Raw genomic sequence first — 18,732 nt, 5'->3', positions numbered from 1 at the left:
TCATTCAGGTTGAGTTAAGCTTGATGCATTTTTCAATTAAATATAGTGACTTAAAGTGGGGTCTACCAAACGGTTGAGTAGTACCTTAAAGGGTTAACGTTACTATTGTCAGGCCACAGCCAACTGGTCAAATTTAACTAAATAGGCTGTAAGTCCTGAAACTGTGGGAGAAACTTCCACAGATATGAATCACCCAAATATTACAAACTTAAATCCTTACAAACGTTATTCTTCAGAAAAAAATCACAACTTTTTGTACAGATATAGGCCTAATCAGTCTCTTTGTCTCACTGAGAAAACCAGGCGCGCGCCTTTCTCAAGTCACGTGAACACACTTGTTTTCAACCACGCAGTCCTTTTAGACTAGCTTTTTAATGAATTATAACATTCCTGTTTTATCACACCATATTTTAACATGATAATGTTTAAAATTGCGTGATGGGATTAATTCCTGTCAGTACTGGAAGCATAATTTGTCTGTATTTAAATACTGGTGGGACGCTTTTACCTAAATGTATGCATATTGATATATTACACCATATTAACGATGTTTTACACTCACTCACTCACACACACACACACACACACACACACACACACACACACACACAAAAGAGAAATCTTGGAAATCGGTTGTGTGTGTTTTTCAATGACTTCATTACCCACAATGCTGTACTCCGTCACATGAATCCAGTCCACCAATCATATGAGAACACCGCTTATCTCGGTGACGTAACACACTGGGTGCAGGAGCGCTCTACGGAAGTAAGTAATGAGTTACTGTTGTACTATGATATATTTTTTTTTAGATTTCTTTTACTATTTCTACAATCGCATATTTAATGTACGCGATGTTTATTAAAACATATCACTTGCTATCGTGATACTGTATTGTTTATCTTTTAGATAAGTGAGAATTTCAGTATGATCAGTTGGCCGTGTGTGCGGAAGCCATTTCAAATTGAATTAACCAGGATGATGCGAATAAGACATTTTAAAGACGGACTTATATCATATAATTGTTAATTTGTTTAGTCTTTTTTGCAAACCATTTGTATGAGAATTGTATTTATGATGGGATTAAGAAGCTCTGTGTTCAGTTGAACAATACATTGTGTATTCTTTGCTCCAAGGTCACGCGCCTCTAGTGGGAGTTTGCATTTATCCCTCATTTCCCAAGGCATCATGACCTGCATACACCTGCTGTTGACTTTGGTCTTTGCTGTCAGCTTGGGGACACCTGTAGAGATTCAACGGCCACGAGGAGTACCACTGACAAGTAAAGTCATATCATATATTGCAGATTCTCTATTAAACGTGCACTGGTTTTGGCTTCACTGGCTTAACTTGTTTAACTCTTACTTTCTTTTGTTTAAATACATAAAGAGAAACCGTTTTATGAGGAGAACAAGCCTTTCACCTGTCTCGATGGATCACGGACCATTCCTTTTGACCGCGTGAATGATGACTACTGTGACTGCAAAGATGGTTCAGATGAGCCAGGTATTGACAGAGCTCATTTTTTACATTTAGTTTATAATTTAAGACACTTTGAACTCAAACATGCTTTGCATGACACTCAAAAACAAACCTCATTGGTTAAAAAAAGTGTGCTAAAAAGCAGAACAAAGTATCTGTACATTTATACATTAATGAATACATTTACAACGTTAGTGAATGTGGATAAAGTGTGCAAAGTGATAAGTCGTAGGGTGCACCAAATAATGAAAATTCGGACCCGCTCTTTCTTGCACAGAACACAAACTGTATCAAACAGAATACACAAGCTGTTCTTTTTCATACAATAAAAGTAGCCTACATGTAGACCATGGCTGCTTCTGGTCCCCATTAACTTTCATCGTGTGGGGGAAAAAACAGTTTGGACATTCTGCTAAGTATCTTCTTTCTGTGCAAGAAAAAAAAGCCTATGGGACATGAGGGCAATTACATCACAGTTCATCAGATGTCAGAATTGTCTGTCCTTCTTAAGTCTATGCTGGGCAGAAAGTGATGATAAGTTATATTTTGATGGTGTCGTGGAGATGATGTGCATGACAGTTGTTCATGTCTGTCGTCAGGCACTGCTGCTTGTCCGAATGGCAGCTTCCATTGCACCAATGCTGGTTACAGGCCCACCTTTATCCCATCCTCCCGTATTAATGATGGCATCTGTGGTAAGATGACTCTGCATCTGGATATGTCTCCTCAGCAGTCTCTCGCCGAATGGAAATAAATGGCATGGCATTGCATTTAACATTTTTGCTCCCCGCAGATTGCTGCGATACTACTGATGAGTACAACAGTGGAGCCAAATGTGAAAATACCTGCAAGTGAGTTTTGATCCAAATGTAATTGCTTTCCAGGCAGAATCACATTAGGAGTGGTTCACACAGGACACGTTCTTGCACTCCAATGCATACTCATACACCAGACGAATGTCCTTGGCCATTGTGCCGCATCTCAATGTCGTTTCAGCAGCCCTTGTACCAAAATGTTAAGATGCCTTGTTAAAATAGTCCAACTTTTCATAGCAGCAGCTCCTTTTCAAGTTAAGTGTATATATTAGCAGTAAATGGGAAATAACACGCCTTCTAGCAGTTTAAACATGAAAATGTATCCTACTACCCCTTTTCCACCAAGGCAGAGCTGGTGCTGGTTCGGAGCCAGAGCCTAGTTTCAAATCGGTTCTTTGTTTTTCCACCGCCAAAGCACCAGCTCCGAACCAGTAAAACTGGTTCTTAAGTAGCACCAAATCATTGCAGGGTCTAGAACGGAGCCAAGAAAGAACCGCTTGCGTCAGGGGCTGGGGGCGGGGTTACCGTGACCAACAAGACGAATAGAAACTTGTGACCGCCATTTTTAAATAGCAGCTAGTCGAGCTAATAGCAGCTCGATTATAATATCCGTCTATGTAAGTTACGGCGAGCTGCACGAACGCGTTGGATTCCGATGTATTTTTGCAAACCCATGAGCATCCATAGTATTGCAACGTCCGTTATTGTTGATGGCTTGTTCGAGATGCATCGGAGCGATCGGAGCTGCGGGAGTGTTTGGAGAGCATACGACTCCTTGTGCTTTTAGATCGCTATCGCAGTGCTTTGATGTCATGCGGCGATCGATCTGCGAGAAGCCGATGCATCTCGAACAAGCCTGGCGTGTTTGTGTTTGGCGCTACCGCACTAGCGGTTGCTGGGCAACATGAGACGTATACAGTGACGTAAGATCTGGCTCTGTTGTGGCTCTCTAGCCGGTGGAAAGGCAAACCGGTTCTTAGTAAGCTCGTCAGTCGAACCAACTCTGAACCAGCTCTGGCTCTGGCTCTGAACCAGCACCCGGTTCTTGTTGGTGGAAAAGGGGTATATGTGAACAGGCCCTTATAGTTTCCTCTTAAATGGATAGTTCACCCAAAAATGAAATTTATGAATGGTGTACATGAGTTTCTTCTTTCAGCCAAACACAATCAGAGTTATATTAAAAAATATCCTGGCTCTTCAATCTTTATAATGGCAGTGAATGATTCCTTAGATTTTGAAGCCCAAAAAAGCACATCCATCCTTCATAAAAGTACTCCATACGACTTCAGAAGGCGATGCGTTTTTCTAAGAAAAATGTCCATATTTATAACTTTATAAACTATAATCACTGGTTTCCGGTAACGGCAGTATGCACGTCGAGTTGAGTGACCTCTGACCTGACACATGACGTATGATGTAGGAGTAACATAAGCTTATGTGAGAGTTGACGCCTCTTGCAGTTCAAACAAATAGGACTGGGCAACAAACTCAAGCTCTTCTTCTCTTGTATCGAAATTTTAGACTTCTAATTCGTGACCGGCGTTTTGTTTTGCTCTACCCTCTCTTCCGCATTCGTCAATGCGTCGGGTAAGAGGTCACTCTTCGACCGGTACTCGACTCTTATACGGCCATTAGTGGAAGCCAGTTATTATTAGTCTATAAAGTTATAAATATGGATATTTTTCTTTAAAATAACGCATCGCTTCGCTTCAGAAGGCCTTTATTAACCCTCTGAAGTCGTATGGAGTACTTTTATGATGAATGGATGTGCTTTTTTGGTCTTCAAAATCTAATCTACCATTCGCTCCCATTATAAAGCTTGGAAGAGCCAGGATATTTGTTTAATATAACTCCCATTGTATTTGGCTGAAAGAAGAAAGTCATATACAGCTAGGATGATCATTTACATTTTTGGGTGAACTAATCTTTTAAGAAGGGGTTTTGCAAACAATGTTTTTGACAATAGAAATGTTTTGTATAAATAAATACATAGCACAATTAGTTTTTTTATGAGAACATAGGTTACATAACCACACATTACATTGCTTTACTTTCCCTTTTTCCTTATGATTCAATACAGTGACTATATAAACAAACACATTTAAATATTTGATTGGTTTTCAGGGAACTGGGACGTAAAGAGAGGGAGGTTCTGCAGAAGATGGCTGAGATCACCAAAGAGGGCTTTCTCCTGAAACAGCAGCTCATTGAGGAAGCCAAGAAGGGGCAACAAGAAAAGCAGGTAACATTTGCTTTGTATGAATAAAAAAGTAAGTCCAGGATTTCAAAATGCTTTGCCCACATATTTGCTTTTTTGGCTCTCGCATCCAACAGGAATCATCCAGTTCCAGCATTGAATTATTTCTTGTATATACTGCAGTTTTTTAAAAAGCCATATTGTGTCAGTGAAATTTGGTCAATGTAAAATGCTGTGTCTCTTCTGTAGGTCAAAGTGACTGATATGCAGGAAAATAAGAAACAGCTTGAGGAGAAAGTTGAAGCGCTGAGGACAGTGAAAGAGACTGCAGAGCAGCCTGAGAAGGAAGCTAAAGAGCGCCACCTTAAGGCCTGGGAAGGTGAGTGCAGCTGTTTAACAGTCAAATCAAATGCATATCTCTTTAAACCAGACAATGTCTGCCCACTACGAAAAAAGTTCTCATAGATTTTATGATATTTATATTCATATAACACCCGAAGTAATGACTTTATGGTGTTTTGTTTGCATGCTCATTTCATCTAAGATTCCCCATTAAAGGAGAACTCCGGTCAATTTTAACATTGAGCTCATTTTTTTGTAAATTTGGAGTGCTGTCAGTACAGAGAACAACGACAAAAATCAGTGTTGCCTACACCGTGGTATCCTCTTTTTAAAATGTGCACCATGTTGACTTCAATGGGGCAAGTTTTAAACCTGCTTTTAGCCTCTTAACATCCTTGATGTGTCATTACAAGTGCACAGCCAATGTGAGTGATTCCTTCAGAGTGAACACGGTGATTCTGACTGCAGTAGATGTGAAAGATATGAATAAAAATGTTAAATTCAGCCAGCGCACATACATGTATTTATTTCCTGTTTTCGGTCGAAGTCCACAGTAGTCGATTGTCGAGTTCACGCGCGTGATCATAGGTAACTAACTAACTAACTGCGCGAACTCGACAATCGACTACTGTGGACTTCGACCGAAAACAGGAAATAAATACAGGTATGAGCGCTGGCTGAAATAACATCATTTTTATTCATATCTTTCACATCTACTGCAGTCAGATTCACCGTGTTCACTCTGAAGGAATCACTCACATTGGCTAGGCACTTGTAATGACACATCAAGGATGTTAAGAGGCTAAAAGCAGGTTTAAAACTTGCCCCATTGAAGTCAACAGGGTGCAAATTTTAAAAAGAGGATAACACGGTGTAGGCAACACCGATTTTTGTCGTTGTTCTCTGTACCGACAGCACTCCAAATGTACAAAAAAATGAGCTCAATGTTAAAATTGACCGGAGTTCTCCTTTAATGTAAGTCTAATCTGCGTTTTAACTTCATTCCAGAGCAAAAGGCAGCTATTCGCTTGGAGAAGGACAAAGCCAAAATGGCAGAAGCATTTTTGGAGCTGGATGACAATGCAGATGGCTTGTAAGTGCCAATGAGTGTGGTTATTTTCTCTGATTGTGTGTATAGAGAATGGATGTAAAATAACACGTTGTCTCTGTGTGTCAGTGTGTCTGTGTCTGAGCTTCAGTCCCACGCTGAATTGGACCCAGATGCTGATGGCACACTTACTGAAACTGAGGCCCAGGTATTTTTGCATTTCTCAGTCAAAATGCACCAGCCATTAAATCTCGGTTCCTACGCAGTTTAGAAAAGTCCAGGTCTGGAGAAGTATGGAAAAAAGAAAACAGAGTATGGAAATACATTTGTGTTTCCAAACTATTGCTCTATTCATTTTTTCTGAAATATAACATTAAGAATTTCTAAAAATAAATGTATCATACAAGCAGAGTGCTTTCATGGAAAGAGTTTAGTGATTTTAGTAACACGAATTAATTCAAGGCACACATTTTCATTGCGCAAAACTAAATAAATGTGTGTGTTCCAATCAAACCAGCAACAGATAAAGGAAAAAACTATTATTTAAATTAGACTGTACTTTGATGTTTTCTGACCATGCAACATCCAACAGTATCAAACTGATGTGCCAGATGTAAATATATGCATTTTATAATGCATTTTAGGTTTCTTCTCATCATATAAGTGCATGTTATCACTTTGAGAAAACCAATGAAAAAAAGAGAAAATAAAAATATTTACAGATGACTTTACTATGCACCAAAAATAATGCTCTATGAACCATTTATGTTAAATATGATGAATGCTTTGTTGTAGCTTTGAATTTAGGCGTCTGCTAAATGCATAAATGACATGTAAATGAAATATGGTCTGAAAAAGGTTGGGAAATTGGAGTGTGGAAAAGTACAGAATTTTGAATTGGAAAATGTGTAGAAACCCTGTTGAATCCAATGCGATGGGTTGACTCATTCGCCACTAGTTCTGATTTATGCTTTGTGATTTGTTCAGGGACTGCTTGGAGGAACTGAGCAGGTGGACACATCAACATTTGAGAGTGTTTGGACCAATATTAAAGAAAAGTACCACTCAGAGGTCAGTAGAGAAGAAGCAGGCATGTCATGTTAAGTGTCTTCTGGTAGATAAAGTAAGCTAGTTATTTACACTACCATTCAAAAGTTTGTTATCATAAGATTCAAAAGATGTATTATCATCATCAATGTTGAAAACAGTTGTGCTGCTTAATATTTGTGTCGAGATCTTGATAAATGTTTATTTGAAGAACAGAAAATTCAAAAGAACAGCATTTATTTGAAATAGAATTCCTTTGCAACAATGTTAAAGTCTTTACTGTCATTTTTGATCAATTGAATGTGTCCTTGCTGAATAAAAGTATTGATTTCTTTCCAAACAATATAACCAACCCCAAATGTTTAAACAGTAGTCACTTAGTTATTTTGTACTTTTGTCTTTTAATTTGATAAATTGTATTTCTTTTTTGTTTAATTAATTGCTTGATTATAGTAAAATCACCCAAATTTGAGTAAAAGGAAAAAAATCAGTTCTGAAAAAAAAAAAACTGATCTTGAACATAACGCATTTTGAATGTCTGTACCTCCATTCTCTCTCAGTCCCAGTCTGAGGAACCTGCTCCAGTGGAAACACCTCCAGAAGAAGTGAGGGAGCCAGTTGTAGACAATGAGCCGTACCCGGAAGAAGACGTCTCTGAGGAAGAGGACGAGGATGAGGATGAAGAAGATGATTATCATGAAGAGGATGATAAGGTGAGAGGGTATATCACACAGAAAACCTGTGCAAGCATTAACCTCAATGATGTTTACATCCGCAGTGACATTTTGAGTCTTCTATTAACACTTCGCTGCTTGACATTTAACGTCCTTAACCTTTAACTCGCGTCCTAAGGCACAATGGCAAAGGTTTTGCAACATAGCGTGTCATAACTCATGCTCACCGTACTGTGCAGGTGTAAAAATACATGTATTCATTTGAGCGTGGCTGTGTGTTGTGCAGGCGCCGCCCACCGTTAGGACTCCAGAAAAAAGTCAAGACGACGAGGAAGCCATGCCACCCTATGATGCGGAAACCCAGGTCCTCATCGATGGTTGGTTCCAACGGCCAATCTGGAGGCTATTTGTTGATGCGTTTCAGAGAAATACGACTGTGCTTGATCCATTTTAGTCAGTTGTTCTTTGTTTCCTTCTGCTGACCAACTGTCCTCTGGTTCACAGCTGCTCAGAAGACCAGAGATGACTTTGAGGAGGCTGAGAAAGCTCTTCGGGAGATGGAAGATCAAATCAGGTTTGTTCAATACTACGGTCTTCCAGGAAACGGCTAAAAGAAGTGTGAAATCAAGTGGGAGTGTAGCGAACTGATTTTTCGTATGCACCTGGAATTCTCATTGGTCATTGTATGCGTTTTCTCAACTTGTGGTTGCATCACTTTCGCAAAACCTTGCGTTTGTCTCCTACGTTCCTGTGCCCTTGAATTCTATGCTTTTGCAGTGTTCTCTGATGCTGGTGTGTGGGGGCCCTGCTGCTGAGCACTGTTTTGAATTGTCCTTTGATTGTGTTGCAGAAATATTGAAAAAGAGCTGTCCTTTGATTTCGGACCTAATGCTGAGTTCACTTACTTGTACAGCCAGTGCTACGAACTTCCCACTAGCGAGTAAGTGAAACTAGCGTTTGTTGTTTTGTAATGATATTTTTGTGCCTTGATTAGGGCTGCACGATATTGAAAAAAAAAATTACGTTTCAATTTTTTGTTTTTCTGCTATATATATTGTTATATGAAAGCCGTTTCACCAGATGATTTGATTAGCTCTATTTGGAAAGAATGAATCATTCTGGAATGATTGAGGTGATTTTAGGAAGTGAATCTGCATAGAAAAAAATAAAACAAATTACAAGCATTAGATAAAAAAGCAAAGATACAAATGAAATAAACAGTACTTAAGCCAATGTTTTTCAAGTAAATCTAACTATTCAGGTACAGATATTGAATATATTCAAATGTAAAACAACACTGCTTAGTCTTCTTCACTGTATAAATTAAATTAAAATTAATCTTTGTTAAAGCCACAAAAGTGATATTCTCTTTGTAATTTGTTGTTTGATTAGTCTCAGCCTCGGACGTAACGCCCACGGACCGTTGGCTGAACGTCTGATGCATATGGCACACTTTTCTGGAAACACTTAAGGAGTTTCGAAGGCGCGACCTGATTGGTTGAATTCTACAGGATGTCCGCGAGACGTGTGTGTCGCGTTCTTTAACGGTCCGTCTGGAAACAAATGCCGTGACGCCAAAACCCCTCGTGGAAGAAGAAAGCCGTTGTGTTTACAACTGAGACAAATGAGCGCTTACTAGGATCAACTAAACGCTGGATTTTCAAAAGTTTGCGGCTCCATTGTTGCAGTAAACTTGCACAACGTTCTTGAATGAATAATTTATTAGATGCACGCCGGTCTGTTATTGTAGGGACATCGACATTATATTGGCACGCCCCTAAACATGACGCGGAACAAAACGAACTGTGATTGGTTGCGTTATATGTCAGTCAAACGTCCTCTTGGCCAAGAAAAGCTGCGATTAGAGTCCAGACCTTCTGCCATCAGTCTGAAGGTCTGGCTACGCGAGACTATTGTTTGATTAACATTTGAGTAGGTATAATAGGCTGCTGTCACTTTAAGAGCTAAAACACGGATCCAATACAATGATACGCATCCGTTTTCTTCGTCAATTGTTTACTGTGTTTACGAGGACACTCTCCAAGATGGGTAATATCATTTTGTGTGTGTCTATTGAAGCACAAATAGAGGCGGAAGTGAACGGAATTTAGCGTTCAGAACAGAAAACAGCGTGCGCGTTCCGAAATCAGTTCTCTTTCGCGTCTTATTGCACTCGAATGGCTGAAAATCGCTTGAATGTTTAAACTGACAGGATCTAAAACACATGCAAATGATAAACTTTCACTCCATGATGGTTAAACTTTGCAATTAATCCGAAAATCACATGCGTACAGATCAACTACGATCCACTTGACATCGCACGTCCTCCAATGCGATTATCATGGATGCGCGCATCGCGATATCGGTGCTAAAATTATTTATCGTGCAGCCCTATTTCTGATTGATTGATTTTTTTTTTTTATGTTGACTTATGTGTTTGGTTTGCCTTCAGGTACATCTACAGACTCTGTCCTTTTAATCGGGTTTCACAGAAACCCAAGTATGGAGGCTCAGAGACCAACCTTGGGTAAGCGACATTGGGGGGGAAAACTAAAAAAAAGGCGAGGTAGTTTTAGAAGGTTTTGGCTAGTATAAAAGAATGAAAAATGAATAATTTTATAGCAAAGATGCATTAAATTGATCAAAAGTAACAGTAAAGATTTGTATAATGTTACAAAAGATTTCAAATAAATGCTGTTCTTTTGAACTTTATATTCATCAAAGAATCCTGAATAAAAAACCTGTCAGTTTCCACAAAAATATTAAGCAGTTTCAACATTGACGGTAATGTTTCTTGAGCAGCAAATTGGTATATCATAATGATTTCTGAAGGGTCATGTGACTAAGTGAAGACTAGAGTAATGATGCTGAAAATTCAGCTTTGATCACAGGAATAAATTACATTTTTAAATATATTAAAATAGAAGACAGGTGTTTGTGAATATTTCACAATATTACTCTCTCTTTTTTTGGCCAAATAAATGCGTCCTTGGTGAGACTTTTGAGAACATTCTTTCAAGAACATTAAAAAGTCTTATAGACCCCAAACGGTTGAATTGGTTATTGGTTGATATTAGCAATGTTTGATATTGATATTTGATGTTTAAGTGTTCATGCTCTTTTCCTTTACCTTTGCCACTATCTAACACTCATTTAAAATTAATTTAAATGTTAAATCGCAATAATTTAATAACACTGTTAAATATAATCTGTTAAATCTAGAAAATCCCATTTTTCATACTGTATATTATGTTGTGATGCATCAGTAGGGGCTTTAGCACCAGGTAGTTATAGGAAGTCAGTTCTGGGAACTAGCCACCAGGAAGATCCCCCGAGAACAGAATTTTCCCCTAGGGCCATTTCCCTGGTTGCATTCGCACCACCGGTAGGAAATCTGAAGTGATGCAAGTCACTTTGCGGTATTCAGCAACTGGACGCTTGAGGACGGTGTGACCAGAGCTGTGTTTTTGTTGGGTTTCGTGATGACTGAGATGGAATGTAGATGTATGTTATGCGACTGAAAAAGCAAAAAGGAGGGCTAAGAGGCTAAATCTCCTACGACATCTTGCAATGCTACATAGCATTTACCTGTCGCCTTTGTCTGACGTCCAGAAGACGACAGAAATCTTTTAGACAACAGTATAGGGCTTTTAATATTGCCCATTTTACTGGTGTAAGCTCTAATTTAAAATGTAACATCTTTAATAATAATAATAATAATTCGTTACATTTATATAGCGCTTTATCTGAGACCTCAAAGCGCTTTACATAGAAGGGGGGAATCTCTTCAACCAGTCTCTTTACTAACCAGTTAAACACCTGATTGGTAAGACTTGGAAACCAGCTTGAACCCACTGAGATCAGCAAACCACCAGTTTAAACAGTTTTTGCCACCTTATTTGTAATCGCATGACGTGAGCGTTTTTGACCGTCTTTAATGAGCTCATGTTTGCAGGTCATGGGGAAGCTGGTCAGGGCCTGAAAATAATAAGTACTTGGTGATGAAATACGAGCACGGCACTGGGTGCTGGCAAGGTCCAAACAGATCAACTACAGTAAGTACTAGTTCTTTCATTGCTTCCATCGTGCCATTCATACTGGGAGTTTTTCTGCTAAGTGTACCTTTGTGTGGCAGGTGAAGCTGACTTGCGGGAAGGAGACGGTGGTGACCTCGACGTCGGAGCCGAGTCGCTGCGAATATCTGATGGAGTTCACCACTCCTGCAGTGTGCCAGGAGCCAACCAACATTGACCTCTCGCCACACGGCCACGAGGAGCTCTAGACTCTACGCTCTGCTTGTTGATGCATGGTGCGCCTCGTACTTATGCATACTTTTATTTTAGCTGTTTAAAAAACTGTTTTAAAAAGGCCTGGTTTTTCAAGAGACCCAAGTTATCATAGCGTCCAAATTGTTTAGATGTATTTTTGAGGTCTTGGTTTTGCCTGGGTGATGACAGTTTGCTGCCTGCTTTAAAAGATTCAGTTAGCCTTTGTTTGGGCTGAGTGCAACATCTTGGAGTGAATGTATTAAAACAACTGATTTAATTCTGCCGACAATTCTGTATAAAATGTAGTTGTAATATTGCCTTGTTCCACTAAATATTGCACCAACCCTGTGATCAACAACATTGTTTAATATGAAAACCTCTAACTATCTGGAACAAGTGTGGATGTCTTGGGTATTATATACAAAAGATAATCTTGTTTTGTTCTTAAATGCCTGTGATCGTCTCCAGAATAGAATTAGCCTAGCTTGCAAATGTCCTGAAGTTAGCCTTTCCATCCACACAGTGCATTATTATCAATTTATGAGCTCAAAGTGCCATGCATTGTATTTTTGTTTGTGTGTCACAAATCAATATTAACTTTTTTTTTTCTCTCTCTTTCCTGTTCTGTAGGTCGTTAAGTAGTGGGAAGTTCTGGGAACTAATGAAGCTTCGTTTCCTGTTCAAGCTGTTTAAGAACCTCTTCCATTAGTTTTGGATCAGCTAAAAGAGGCTGGACGTTGGGAGAGCTTTAAGTTTGGTAAACTGTAATGTTTTTTTGTTGTTGTTTGTAATGGATTAATATCTGATCTCTTCACATTCCATGGATAATGTTGAAATAAATTCAACTTCATATCTGAAAAATTGTTGTGACTTGTTGAAAAAAGACCTTAGTTGTGTCCCAAATGACTCACTAAACACTATATTCTATGCAATATTTACTCTACCGTGTAAGGTACGGATTTTGAAGTGCCCATCATTCCACACACATTTTTGTCTGTGAATTAGAGGCCCGTTCACACCAAGATCGCTAATTATATTGGCGTTCAGCACACAATATCGTTTTGTTTATTATAAGCGAGCTGTAATTTTGTCGTCTGTCGCTCAAGCTCTTTAAAGCAGGATGGATTTTGTGATTGGTTTATCGTTCAACAGCTGGAAAAAATATCGTTTCTCTGTGCCGTTATCATTATAGCTGTGGTTTTCTTTTATATTTAGAACTATATCTTTATCGTTATAGTTATCCTTGGTGTGAACGGGTCTTAAGTGCATCATCCAGGTATTTAAATTGACATTTTTCTTGTTGGAATTGTCAGTGTGAACACACTACTCGCACTACAAAATGGTATCGAATAGACAGTACAAAAGTACTTGTCTTTACTGTAGGAAATGGACAACCAGTTGACTAACTGGGGTTAATGTTTTACACGCTCGACTATGATCTTTAGCATTATCTGTTGCTTATTGAAGCTGTTAAATATCAAGCTGTTTATTAACTTTACAGACAATGCAAAAACTGGATAAAGGAATTTCATTTTGTCCTGAATGACTGCAGCAGGGTGTAATGAGCTTGTTCAAAACCCCTCCGAAAAAAAAGCACGCACAAAGAAAACAGAGATTCATATCGTTTATTTTTTTTCTGGCATGTAAAGTACAAATAATTAAACAATTCCATGAAAAAGTCCTCAAGCGTCTTCAGCTGAAATCCCAGTAATAAATATCCTAAACTAAACTGAAAGGTTTATTTATTTATTTTCCCCTTTGTTGTGTGTTTGTTCGTTTGTTCATGTTTGGAAGTATGAGATTTTTATTCGTGACACACAGACACTGAGATCAGGAGTTCTGCTTTTGATCGTTTTTTTTTTATTGTTGTTGTTCGTTTGTTTTATTCTGTTATTCCTGGAAAATGGTTTCAGAAGAACGTTGCTAAGTAACTCTGTGTCCCTCCTAAATCAACTGACACAAAATACAACTGGTTGAGAAACAGAGTGACCACTGACCCCTTTATCTAGCTCAGCGCCAATCGCCTGTCCCCTCTCCCCCGCTACGCCTTCTTAGCCACGTCTGCTAATCTTCGAGCCCCCCCCACCAACCCCCCAAACGACTCTATTATTTCCTAGACAGCTCTCTTAGTCGCTTCCACAGCTCTGTATGGCAGCGGGGTGAGGGGTGTTTGGCGAGGGACGCTGAGCCTAAGGCCTGGCTGCGGGACCAGAGCGTAGACCCGCCCCGGGCCCCGATTCACTATGGGGTTCTGAACGTGGCTGGAAAAACAAGACTGTGATTAGATTAAATAATCAAAACGTTTTCATTTAACAAGACAAACAAAACACAGGCATTAAAGGCATAACATCTAGCACACAGCATGTATGTTTATACACTTCAATTAGTTTAATATAGCAGTGCATTCTTTGCCTATGGAGAACTTTTCCCAAATTGTAATTCTAAAGCAGTTTTTTTTTTGTTTTGTTTTTTTATTTTTATTTTTTTAATCTATTTGTTCCCTTTAAAGAAAAACAAAAAAGGTGTAACCACATTTTGGCAAAATGAAAAGTATTTAAACTTGCAAATATAATGAAATAAACCATAAATATACACAAAACATACTTTCATACGAGGCAATAATAATAATCATAATAATGATAATAAATAGTTTTTAAGTTAACAATAAGTTAAAACTACAAGCTTAAAGTCGCCCAAATAATACAAGTTCATTGGCGCTATATTGATTTTTTTTTTTTTCAGTTTAAATTATTTATGTTGCAACAAAAGCTACCACAGACTTTTACAAACACAATTAAACACATTTTGATTGAAAAGAAATAATTCTAACTAATTCTAAAACCTGCATACACTGTAAGAACAGCAACTAATTATAAATAATGGAAACAAATATAAGAAATCGTACCCAATAAAAGGAAACAAAACGAAATATTCGACCCACGTGTGTGTCCTCTATGGCAACATCAACAACACAAATACGCTAAGTTAACGTGTGATTCTGATATGTAAAGGAAATCAATAAATTACAGGGAAAATGATATTCTGAAATCAACATGGGCTAAAACCGATGATATTTTAGACGGTATTCCTTTCACGGTCTTTTAGATTTGCTCTTTTCGGTACCATAGACGGCTGTTTGTTTTAGCTTGCATGGTCAGAGCACTAATAAGGGGGCGGAGGAAGGGATAATGGACATTTTTAGAGACCAGAGCTCTTGGTGCTTGTTTGATTCTTCTAATGAATCTGTTAATTAACACTTTTTTTTTTTTTTTTGCATTTTGTTGTTGTTCATTACATTTGATCCTTTCACTATTCTGCAAACCATTTCAGTGTGACGTTTAATTTCTTTTTTAAAAAATATATATATCTTTTGTTCTCAGTCAATATAAAAACGAAGCACATTGCACTTACTGTTCCATAGGAAAGTTTTTTTGTCTTTTTTTAAAATGATTATTATTGAAGTTGCTCAAGCGGTGCAGTATGTTTGTTTCCTGCCATTGTCCTTGGCTCTCAGAGGGAATGGGGTAAGTGGTGTAGCTAAAGGGTTCGTTGGGACACTTAGCCAGAGGGACGACGCTAAAGACCCACCCCCCACCCCTCACCCCTTTCGGACGCCAGGCACACTACTGGGTTGCGCTGGTCACTGTATCTATCCCGTTGCTCATTTTAGAGGGTGGACGAATCTTTACATTTAGGATTTTTGTCTCCTCTAGGGCACACCACCGATGAGTTCCAGGATGAGTTGCGTTAGCGAAAGAAAAATGTGTTGCGATGTTAATGTGGCGTTGTAAGCTGAGAGAGGTTCAAGGTATATCACAGTTTTTATACAATGGGAATGGAAAGAGTTTAGAGACACTTTGATATGTTATAATATGTGTGTGCGCGTGTAAGTGTGTGTGTGCGTGTGCGGTCACACTCTTGCTAAATGTTTCGGACTGACTTTTTTTTTTTTCCTTCATCAGTGACAAAGCTAAAATCCCTTGGTTGGTTAGTGCTTGTGCATAGGAGCAAAATCAGGTGTTGACGATATGATGGTGGAATAGAGAAGATATGTGTTGCAGAAATTAAATAAACAAGAAAAAATGTAAAAAGTACAATGGTAGACATTTGCCTTGTGTGGTGACATACTGGCGAATATAATTCACTATGGATTATTGTGTGAGATTTGATTACATTGATAAGTGCAGCTACATTGTATTATGTCAATTTCTTAACTTTTTTTGGTGCACTGAAAATGCTGAAGCGTTAAGGTGATTCTTCCTTTTCGTCTTTTTGCCGATACGAGATGAAATGCTCTGGGTGTTCATGGTGTTCGATGTGACGCCATTTTGAGCTTCACTGCACCGTCATTGAAGCAACATTTTTCACTTTAGAGAAACCATAGCGTCTTTTTTCTTGCGTAATGCATACATTTGCCTGTCTGCTGATTCTTTTTTTTGTTTTTGAATGTTTCGTAGATCTTTTTTTTTTTTGTATTTTTGTATTTTTGAAAATGAAATGGTTTCACTGCATGTAAGTCTTAGTCCCCAACCCTTCGATCCCCTCCCTTTACACCGCAGACTGGTCCTCTCTCCCCAAAGTTGAAAACTCTGAAAATAAAAGCCATGCGGTGTGTCCAAAGATTTCCACGATTTAAGAATCTGTAAAAATGTCGCACAAGGTCTTGTTTTTTCCGTAGATATAAAAATATATTAATCTCTAATGTAATCCTTTCAAAGAGATCATTGTCCTCTTTGGCTAACACAGCGTTATTTAGAAAAGCAAAATGTCACTTGATTTGAACACACATTTACATCTTTCAGTTCTTTTCTTCATATAATGTGAAGTTTTGCTATTTTTTTCTTTTTTACAGCAATGTCTCTCCCCATGGAACGGTTTAGTTTGTTTTATCACAGGGCTGTGGACAGCTTGGGCATTGTCGTTATTGTATCTAAGGAATTTTCCATTTCTCAAAATACTCAAACTATGAGTATTTTGAGAAAAGATTATCTTCTTTTTTTTCGTTTTTTTTAGCTCAAGTGGCTGCGACTTGCTTAAAAGGGCCTTGAGGACACAAAATTAGATTTTATGTTTGATATGTAGCTGTTTAGATATGCAGGGGCTGCTAAAACCGGTTTGGGAAAAGCGAATTATAATGGGATTCCTTTTAGTGAATAGAGCTAAATGTATCTGAGAGGTTATGAAGAGCAAGGGCGACCAATCCCAGTGGCCCCTGACCTCCATAACGGCTCACATGTACGTCTCAAAGAGCTGACGCAGAGCCTTTCCTACTCTCAAGCCATTCAAAGCTGTTTAAAATGATCTAATACAGTTCTGGATTTTGAGGCTGGACTTCATAAATGGTTTGAAAGACTTTCAAAAGATTTCCAAATACCATCGCCATGGGAACACTGTCGAAATGCCCCTAGTTACACAGACAACTGCATATGTGGTGCAATCGATTCTAAATTCTAACTATAAAACTCAGAGTGGAAAGATACGAGGAGATTCTAGGTCGCTATGTTTTGTGAAGTTTCGCTATGCCCTCCGGTGGAGCTACGTTTGTGCGTGTGTATGTGTGTGTGTGTGTGTGTGTATGTGTTGATGTGCGAGTGTCTCTGTGATGAAAGTTGTCTTTCGGCGTGCTGAGGTGATTGTGATGACCCCCGGGTGACCTCTCGATTTGTGATTACCATCCACACAGTTTGTTCAGTTGCTGTTGGGTTTTGAACCTCGAGTAAGGTGTGTGTTTGGTGCCATAAGGCAAGGTTGCAACCTAATGTAGAGCCAGGAAACCGTATTCAAAGTTCTAGAAAATGCTTACATTTTTGGCTATTATAACCACCTTAAATGTTGAATATATAGTTATATCATAATATATATGAGAACACTGTTTTTAATCATTTTTCTCTTTAAAAAAAATCACTGATTCAAAATGCCCAAGTGTAAAAAAGTGACTACATCCTCTGAAGCCAGACAGGAGAGTTACCGGGGCAATATTTTGGGTAAATTGCACATATTTGATTTACTTTTTCTTTTTCTTTGACCAGTTCTTACTTTGCCTGAATTAAATTAAATCTCTGCAGACATTCTCTGTCACATTCATTAGACTGTCCCTCCTCATGGATTTCCCCAGCCTCGCCTCGCACCTCTGCTAATTCAATACAGGCAAACATTGGGAAGGACTAGCATGTTGTGTTAAGAGAAAAGAAAAACAACTCTACTTGTGTATTTTTGTTCGAAACAACTAAACGTGTGTGTGTGTGTGTGTGTGTATGTGTGTTAGAGAGAGACTCAGTCCAGGCCCATGTAGAGTGAATGTACAGGGAGCTCAGTAGCTCCCCCTACATGTTAAAGAGCAGTAGTGACTAGGCCTTCCTTCAAGCCTTGTGCTGCTTGCTGGTCTTGAAGGAGACCTGCAGGACACGGTCGCCCAAGCGGTAGCCGTTCAGGCTGGCGATAGCCATGGCTGCCTCGTCGTAGTTGGTCATGGTGACAAAGCCAAAGCCCTTACATTTGTTGGTGGTGAAGTCACGGATGACCTTGACGTTTGTGACGGCGCCGAACGGACCGAAGAGCTGCCACAGGACGCTTTCGTCAGCTTCCGGGGACAGGTTGTAGACGAAGATGCACCAGCCAGCTCCAGTGGGCCCGGTCAGGTTGACGCCGGCTAGACTGGTCATGCTGTCAATGGTTATTGGGGAGAATCTGGGGAGGAAAGAAGGAGAGCTACCATGGGTGTCATTCTGAAGTTCAGCACAGCGTGCTTCTCATTACCACATGCTCCTGCCATTTTTGTCTCTTTTGAGAAGCGGACGCTCGATCTCCACAGCCTATGTAAGAAAATGGCCAGCTATCATATTATCTAGTCATATTATCTGGT

At 39.0% G+C, this 18,732-nt stretch overlaps 2 protein-coding genes across 10 annotated transcripts in view; one reads left to right on the top strand and one right to left on the bottom strand.

The window, feature by feature from the left end:
- Positions 1-667: 667 nt before the first annotated feature.
- prkcsh (PRKCSH beta subunit of glucosidase II) lies at positions 668-16,471 on the top strand. 2 transcript variants are annotated; one of them, XM_079889009.1, is made up of 18 exons: positions 668-765; positions 1,134-1,279; positions 1,387-1,503; positions 2,079-2,174; positions 2,273-2,330; positions 4,419-4,536; positions 4,741-4,870; positions 5,842-5,926; positions 6,011-6,089; positions 6,869-6,952; positions 7,489-7,641; positions 7,889-7,979; positions 8,107-8,176; positions 8,453-8,542; positions 10,055-10,129; positions 11,558-11,657; positions 11,738-11,911; positions 12,501-16,471. In XM_079889009.1, exons 2-17 carry the CDS (start codon positions 1,186-1,188, stop codon positions 11,882-11,884), a joined length of 1,587 nt encoding a protein of 528 aa, XP_079745135.1. In that variant the 5' UTR covers positions 668-765; positions 1,134-1,185; the 3' UTR covers positions 11,885-11,911; positions 12,501-16,471. The 2 variants fall into 2 exon arrangements, with proteins under 2 accessions (XP_079745135.1, XP_079745136.1); XM_079889010.1 differs by having other exon boundaries at positions 11,738-11,920; positions 12,513-16,471.
- Positions 15,152-18,732, bottom strand: part of elavl3 (ELAV like neuron-specific RNA binding protein 3) — a 14,782-nt gene continuing 11,201 nt past the window's right edge. For 4 of the 8 annotated variants that reach the window (XM_079889026.1, XM_079889030.1, XM_079889027.1 and 1 more), the window contains one exon: positions 15,152-18,578. In XM_079889026.1, the coding sequence (XP_079745152.1) occupies positions 18,230-18,578 (349 nt within the window). In that variant the 3' untranslated portion in view covers positions 15,152-18,229. The remainder of the gene's footprint in view (positions 18,579-18,732) is intronic. The other 4 variants (XM_079889028.1, XM_079889032.1, XM_079889029.1 and 1 more) reach the window with 1 other exon arrangement.

Source organism: Squalius cephalus (assembly GCF_949319135.1).
Source record: "Squalius cephalus genome assembly, chromosome: 1".
Classification (NCBI taxonomy): Eukaryota; Metazoa; Chordata; class Actinopteri; order Cypriniformes; family Leuciscidae; genus Squalius; species Squalius cephalus.
The sequence above is the reverse complement of the archived record's forward strand: the minus strand, read 5'-3'. Positions and strand labels throughout refer to the sequence as shown.

Coding starts and splice junctions, on each gene's coding strand:
- prkcsh (XM_079889009.1), top strand. CDS start 1,186: ATGACCTGCATACACCTGCTGTTGACTTTGGTCTTTGCTGTCAGCTTG. Junction 2,331..4,418: donor AAATGTGAAAATACCTGCAA/GTGAGTTTTGAT, acceptor ATTGGTTTTCAG/GGAACTGGGACGTAAAGAGA. Junction 11,658..11,737: donor GTCCAAACAGATCAACTACA/GTAAGTACTAGT, acceptor TTTGTGTGGCAG/GTGAAGCTGACTTGCGGGAA.